This window comes from Apaloderma vittatum, unplaced genomic scaffold (assembly GCF_000703405.1).
Source record: "Apaloderma vittatum isolate BGI_N311 unplaced genomic scaffold, ASM70340v1 scaffold4594, whole genome shotgun sequence".
Classification (NCBI taxonomy): Eukaryota; Metazoa; Chordata; class Aves; order Trogoniformes; family Trogonidae; genus Apaloderma; species Apaloderma vittatum.
This window is the reverse complement of record NW_009713083.1, coordinates 1-8,043: the sequence shown is the minus strand read 5'-3', so window position 1 is coordinate 8,043 and position 8,043 is coordinate 1. Positions and strand designations below refer to the sequence as shown.

Below are 8,043 nucleotides of genomic sequence, written 5' to 3'. Positions count from 1 at the left end.
CCCTACACAGATGTAATGAATTTTGTCTCTGTGTATATGGCTTATATTATGGCAATATATGTTTGTCTGTTTACCAAATACAAATTGTGTGCTTTTATTTTTTTCCTGCTCTTTGTTGTGTTTTATTTTTTAAACCAGGTTTGAGGGCTGGTCTAGCTGCTTCTATTGCAGGAAGTTCAATTATTAGCAAAATGTTGCTAGCAAACATCGATCCATTTGGTGCTACGCCGTTTATTGACCCGGATCCAGATTCCCTGTAAGAAACTTTTTTTTCCAAACTTGCTTTTGCTTTATTTTGCTTAAGAACTTTTTTTTACCTTTTGGAATTTTTTTTTTAATGTGAATTTTTTTTTTGCTATCCTTTGGCAGTAGGCCTTCAAGGTCTGCAAACAAGTTGGATTGTGCCATTTTAGTTATGAGTGGAGAAAATTTGTCTTGCAGCAGCAGAAATGATGGGAGACATTTGCTCACAAAGCCTGTGCTCGTTTGCTCCGGGACGAGGAGGAGGACAGGTGTCCTTCAGAGCTGGGTTTTCCTGCCCAAACTGCTGGTCTGAATACAAGCTAGGTGACCAGATGTTGAGGCAGGTCTGGGTACTTTGTAGTGGCAGAAGAGAAGCATTCCCCTAAGGACTGGGTCAGCGAGGTGGAAATTCTGTGTCCTAAGCTATCTCTGCTTCCCAGAACTGGGTGTAGCATTGGCAGAGACTTGTGGATAATATCTGAGTTGTGGGATCCCCTAAAATAAAGCAGTGCTGTGCCAACAACAAGAGCCAAACATTTAAGCACCAACGTGCCTTAACGCAACCTGGGTGCTCAGTCTGGTGTGATGCTGCTGTCACAGAGCCATACCCAGGGCAGCTCTTTCCTCATATCCCACTGTTATTTTTGGGTATGGTGGAGATAACACTGGGTGGGGGTGTGATACAGCTGCTTCTTTGCCCTTCGGGAAGTAACTTGCACTCGCAAAGGAGCCAGCAGCCAGTCTGTGGTTTTTTTGGGTTTCCTCAGCAAGATTCAGAGGCAACATCTCTTGATGTGTCTTGGTTGTTGTATCTGTTCTGAGACCAGCCACAATCTTGGTCAAAGCTCTATCGGTTGTTGTATTTGTTCTAAGACCAACCACAATCTTGGTCAAAGCTCTATATGTCCAGGTACTCTACAAATGTACGTGTAATTATCTCTTTTCTTCTAACAGGGAGGGCTATTCAGAAAAATGTGTCATGAACAACTACTTTGGAATTGGGTTAGATGCAAAAATTTCACTAGAATTTAATAACAAGCGAGAAGAACACCCTGAAAAGTGCAGGTAACATAATTATCAGTAGCAGAGCCAAGACATTTCCATTATTTTCTTTTCCTCATGTTTTATTTGGATTTCTTATTACTTGGATTTCTTATTTTTTTCTTATCCCACAATACAAAATGTGTTTATTTCAATATATAAGACTTGTTTACCTTTTTTACCTGTTTTCAGAAGTCGGACAAAAAATATGATGTGGTATGGAGTTCTTGGCACAAAAGAGCTACTGCAGAGAACTTACAAGAACTTGGAACAAAAAGTTCAACTTGAGGTAAATTTTATTTATGGGCAGAATGAGTATTTTTCCTTCTGCAAAGTGAAGAATTTTGGCTTTCTCTTGAAATCTTTTAGAGTCCTTGTGTCGACCCAGCTGACCTCAAAGGCACTGTCTAAAAATGTATCATGTAAGAGGTTGTTCCTCACATTTTTTGAGTGAAATGTCAGTACTTAAATATCCTAAAATACTCAGTGTAAAGTTTCTTATAATTATTAGCTGATTTTGAAAAACTAAGTTGCTGTATAGGTAGATTATGTTTCTTGATATTCACTGCTTCAAAGGGAGAGACCAGGTTTTAAGGACAGTAAGAGAAATGAACATACGCTAAACAGAAGGAAAGCGATAAGGAGTCTTAATCCTTCAGATTCATTTTAAATTATCTGAACGCTTGAATTACACATACAGGGAGAGCACGCTGAGGATCTTAAGCAAAAATTACTGACAGAAGAGAGGAGATCCTAATTGTGCTTCACAAGAAGTCCAGCTACACCAGTAGAGACTTTCCCTGATAAGTTTCTGAGTCAGTCACACAAAAGAAGCAAGATATTATCACAGCAGCAGTACGCATAAATTACCTAAACTTGGGGTTTTTTGTCTTTTAAGTTCTAACATCAAATCTAAGTCTTCTTCACATACTGGGAACTTAAAGGAGATATAAATAATTAGCAAATGCAGAAAAAGGCTACAGGATGTTTACAGTTATTTTCACCCAAGGAATATCTTGGCTGGGTTTTGACAGAGAACACACATAATTTCTCTTTTTACTTCATGCTAAGTATTTCATACGGAAGTTCACGTTATTTATAGGAAGATAGGTTTTTAAATTGAAAGAATAATTTTAGATTACTGGAACTGTTTCTCACTCCTCTGAGGTTTAGGAGGATTTTGCCTGGTAGCAGCAGGTTGCTGTTATCTAAGGACTGAGTAATTATCAAGGAATTATGCAGTAGTTAGCAAATATAATTAAAGGAAAGAACACTATGTATGCTGCAGATAGAACTCTTATTTAAGGATCTTTTGAGTAAGATTCAAACAAGATTCATTAAGGCATTCGAATCTGACCTTTCCGTGATTATCTTTGAATATTTCTGGAAATAAACCATGAAGTAGGAATTTCTTATTTAGTACTGCCTTGCACAATATTAGCCTGGTGCTAAAACATGTGATGAGGTGCACAGCACTGGGAAATTAAAAATACCAATTTCAGGAATTGGAGGCAGACCTCTACTATAATACAAATGGCTGTGCAGCATCTAATAATATCACAGCATGCTTTGGATACTGTCACATTTTGATTAAAGTGTTGACTTCCATCTTGTTGCTGAGATGAAGTCATAAGAGAGAACTAAGCACATTCTGGAAATAGTTTTGCATCTCCTAATAAATTGCTACAGATTTTATTCTTGAGGGTTTCTCTTTCCTTTGTATAATTTTAAGATCCTTCCATGGGACTGGTAACTTGTAGTGATCTGACGATCGTCTTTAAAGGCAACTTTACCCACAAATTCAGAATCTGCAAAGTGACACCTGCATTTATGACCTTGTATTTCCAACTTACTTCAAATCCACACCTGTGGCACTGCTGCAGGGCTGCGCTTTTGACTCCCAGTTGACTGATTTGAGATCATTAGGCTCACCCCTGGGGGTTTACTCTTAGCCATAAGCAGGGTGAGATTGACCTACATCATCCTGTGATGTTGTTGAGTTGCGTATGGGTTTTTGCGGAATAAAGCGGTAAGAAAGAAGGTCTGAACAACCATAGGAACAACGTCTTAGCTGCAGAATCAACAATTCTTATTCATGGGCTGGATGACAACTGTGGAGTGAGTCCTAGATTTGATCGTGCACTTTCAGGAGAGGCAAGGGGATTTATTTTTACAGGAAGCCAAGTGTACACTTCATTTAACTACGTTTGTGGCTATGCTAGAAATATTCTTGATTTTTTTCTGTTTATATGTTCCCGCTGCTTAATGGATTTACCTAGATAGCAAGTGTATTGGGATTTTGTGAATGCCAATATAGAGTGGAACACTAGTTACTGAATTGGTAAATGAAGCTTTTTGTAATATCCATGGTGATCTTACGTGTGAGCTCAGGGAGACGGCTTTTTTTGTTGCAGAAAGATGCATGACAAACTTCACAACCAGAGATGTGAAAATGCTTATTTAAAGAGTCATGTAACGCCTCCACTGTAGATACTACAACATGTTGTATCTACATGTTTTTCAGCTCTGCCAAAAATTGGTGCTAAAGATTGGGGAGAAGAGATTTTTCTTAGAGGTACTTCACAGCACAGAGGGAGTAGTGTTGTATCAAACCTAATAATGGCTTTGTCTTCCTTTGCCAGCCCTGTCAAAGCTTCATGTGTTAAAAATGACTGATTACTTTTATAAGTTTATTTATATACTGAATGAGATTTTATCTATTACAGTGTGACGGACAGTACATCCCCCTTCCAAGTCTGCAGGGCATAGCTGTGCTAAACATCCCCAGCTATGCTGGTGGGACTAATTTCTGGGGTGGAACCAAAGAAGATGATGTGAGTAACATTAAAAAGAAGTAAAGTTCTGGGCGAAGCCAGAAATAAATATCATGAACTGCACTTCTCATTTAATTTTAATAGTAGTGCCGTATAGTTTGGATAGCAACTCTAATTCAGAGAGACTATTCCAGTTTAAACTGTATTGTCTTGTTCATCTTTTAATTGAAAATAATCACCTGATTTTTCACTGTCTGCTGTCTTCTGTATTGTTCATTCCAGCAAAATGTTCATATTAGGCTTAATGATTTTTTTTAAATGGCTCTGCGAGTACTTTTAGAAACTAATTTTATAAACAGAAACACAAATAGTTTCTCTATATATTGTTTTGCAAACTCCATTAAATAAGGTTTCTCAAAGTATAGATTCCTCTGTTTGCTGTATTGTAAGAATAATCAAGGTGGACAAGGATAATCTGACTTTTCCTCCCATTCTTCAAAGAGCTTCAGACTAAGGGATGGTGATGCAGAAAATGAGGACTGATGCATTTAGTGACTGATAATTTAGTGGTTATAGTAATCTGTTTTTTAAATATTGTTTTCAATGAGCTTCTAAAATATTTTAAGATATCTCTTTTCCCTTCTTCCTCACATCTCCTAAGGAACATTACACTACACAGATACCTAAATGTCTTACAACATGGAGTGGTCTCGCTGCCTCTATCTACTTCATGCATCGTGCAACGATTGTAATTACTAGCCAATTATCCCAATACTGCATGTTCTGATTTAATGTGTGTGAGGTCTGAATCACCTAAAACTGTAGCTGCAAATCAGCTTGTGATTTTTATGTAGATAATCCAGGATTTTTTTGCCAAAATGCTTTTGATTTCTTGTGAGTTATTATACACACACACATATAAAAGTGACAACAATATTTTAACATCTTTCAATGTCCTTTTCTTATTTTTGGTATATAACAGAAGATGGCAGCTGTGTTTATATTTGGCTATACATATCTAAAGAAGTTTTTCTATGCACCATGTTCTTATTCATAACTCAAAAGCGTCTCTAACATCTGCTCGGCTCCTGTTCAGGAGTTTGGTCTTCTCCCTGGGCTGCCTCACTGAGAGATATCTGTCCTAGCTGCCATCCTGGCATACAGCAAATGTGTGTATCTTGGAGCAGTTTTACTGATGTTCTTAGTCTTCTGGTGATCAGATGTGCCAGCAAAGTGATACTTTTTTTTTCTGGACAGAGTTAGGAGTGCAGTTCGTTGCTTTAGTGTGGTCTTGAGTGATGATCGTCAGAGGTGTTGGTCTGAAGTGCTGCTGGCTCTGTTTGTCTGGACATAGATGTTGCCTTGACAGTTGTGACTATTCCTGAAACATCATCGGTGAGCCAAGCCAGGCAGCTGCACACTGACTGACGTGAGCAGGGCTTGTTTAGGCATGTTTTTGGTGTCCAGAAGACAGGCTGGAAACATGGCCTGTGACAAGAAAGGAGGAGATCGTTTCTTGAACGTTGATCTGCAGAGATTTGGTTGCCTTTAGTAAAAAAAAAAAAAAGTTGATTTTCAGCACAGATATGTTTTACTGGTGGAGAGACACAGCAGATTGGGTTGTGTTTTGCCCATCCTTTTGCTAAACTGGAAGCACAAAATAAATGAAATTTTACAACTACTTTTTCTTAACCTGTGGAGAACTAACCCTGTAGATGTCACTTATACTTTTAAAGCTGGATCAAGGACTCTCCATACTTTTTACCTTGGAATAACAAAATCACCATCTTTGCTCTTTTCAAGATGTTCACATCCTCATAGGAAAACCTGGATCTGCACCTTCTTATTCTTCTCCTCCAGCAAATCCTCCATCAGAGGACAGGACCCAACTGGTTGTGACTTTTGAGCTGCTTTCAGGGATTTTCTCTGGTCTGGTCTTCGGTGTCTCTGATGCAGCTTACTTTGCCCAAGGTGGCAATTGAGGTAGTCTGGTACCGCTCAGATAGGTGGTCTCTCTACCTGTTAAACTCTTACTGGAGATTGATTTTCCCTGATTTTTCTGCCTCGTTGCTCCTTCTTGTATATCAGGATAAAATGGTTAAGCTTCAAATGACCTCAGTATGGCATCTCAACCACTTCCCTGGGCAACCTGTTCCAAGGGTTGTTGGGCATTGGAACAGGCTGCCTTGGGAAGTGGTTGAGTCACCATCCCTGGAAATATTTAAAAGATGTGTAGATGTGGTGCTTAGGGACATGGTTTAGTGGTGGACCTGGCATTGCTAGGTTAACGGTTGGACTTGATGATATTAAAGGTATTTTCCAACCTAAAGTATTCTATGATCTTCTGCCAGACCCAGGTGAACACCACCTTAAGACTTGTCCTGTGGCACAGCTGAATTCTTCTGCAGGACACCAGGTGGCAATGGCACACATCATACTTCCTGTGTTTTATGTAAACTCCTGAAAATTCAGTATCTTGGCTGGATATCAGAATATTTGTTCCGTACAGAAGCGGTTTTCATACTTACAGTGGAAAATTGTATACAGCGCAAACAAGATCCTCTTCAGTATGAAAGCTGTGTTTAACAAAGCTGAATGTGGACTCAGATGTTGGTTTCCAGAGAATTCAGGGTATAAGAAGATAAGCACTTCTGAGAAATAAGACACCATTACTTCGCTCAATTTGAAGAACCTCTTAGATGTTAAGTACATTAACCGAGCAGAGATTTGAATTGGCCTTTCATCTTGCCTTGAAAAACATTTCTTAGTCCGCATGCTGAAACATGCCATTCTTGCTCTACAAGGATATGCCTCATCATTCAGATATTTGAAATGCATTATGATTTAAAAATAATATTTGCCTACTGTGTACAGCATCTCACTCCAGTGACTTCTGAGAGACAGTATAGTAAGTTCTACGGCAAGTAAGTTAGAGCGTTTAAATACTGAAAACAAATCTGTAAATGAACCTGTGTTTCATTGAACATGTGATCTAAGCACTAGGTTTACCATCAAAAATGAAATACTTTCTTTTCCTTTCAGATATTTGGGGCTCCATCGTTCGATGATAAAATCTTAGAAGTTGTGGCAGTGTTTGGCAGCATGCAGATGGCAGTTTCAAGAGTCATCAAACTGCAGCACCACAGGATAGCTCAGGTTTGTTTCTTACTTGAAAGCACGCAACAGGGTTGGCAGTAGTTCAGATACTCTTGATGACCACCACCCTATACATTAATTAAGTGCTGACATTGTTTTAATTTTAACGGATAACAAATTGTCTTCCATGATGAATTAAGGATAAAAGTGCTTCATCCTTGAGACAGTCCTGGAGGGAAGCCACAGCTCCTAGTAATCAACATTTTTCAGGTGGCCCGTCAGTTTCATTAGGATTTATTGCTCTTTAAAATAACATGTTTGTTCTTTTCCAGTGTCGGTCAGTAAAGATCACCATACTTGGTGATGAAGGGGTTCCAGTGCAAGTCGATGGAGAGGCATGGATCCAGCCCCCAGGAGTTATTAAGATCATACATAAAAACAGAGCTCAGATGCTAACACGAGACAGAGTATGTTGCAGAAAGTGTGTTACGAGATACCGTTACTAACATTCGCTTCTGCAAGAATTTGATTCAGTTATAACACGAACAAAACAGTGCTTACAAAAATGCTTTATAGCTATTTATATAACTTATGTTATTACTTATCGATATAGAAGTTCTGTAATAAGCCTGATGGAGAATTGCTCTTTTGTATAAGTGAAAAGCCTTTGTTAGCTTTTGTCAGTTTTATTAGTGCTATTCCTGTATTCTTATTAATATATAGTAATAATGGACAAAATTTTATACCTTCCCCAGATTAATAAAAGCAAATGCCATTTTATTACTTGTACAGCTTGTATTGTTTACATAAAATTAAATTTAAAAGGTGCTAAATTAATTTTAACTAAAATTTTATATAAATTAAAATAAATATAATATTTTTAATAAGT

General features: G+C 38.1%; 1 protein-coding gene across 1 annotated transcript in view; it reads left to right on the top strand.

The window, feature by feature from the left end:
* Nucleotides 1–7,621, top strand: part of DGKH (diacylglycerol kinase, eta) — a gene marked incomplete at its 3' end in the record, with an annotated part of 57,441 nt that extends 49,820 nt beyond the window's left edge. Inside the window, exons 17-22 of the mRNA XM_009868221.1 lie at nt 139–256; nt 1,198–1,308; nt 1,477–1,573; nt 4,011–4,118; nt 7,101–7,214; nt 7,487–7,621. Of these exons, the coding sequence (XP_009866523.1) occupies nt 139–256; nt 1,198–1,308; nt 1,477–1,573; nt 4,011–4,118; nt 7,101–7,214; nt 7,487–7,621 (683 nt within the window). The remainder of the gene's footprint in view (nt 1–138; nt 257–1,197; nt 1,309–1,476; nt 1,574–4,010; nt 4,119–7,100; nt 7,215–7,486) is intronic.
* Between the last annotated feature and the right edge of the window lie 422 nt (nt 7,622–8,043).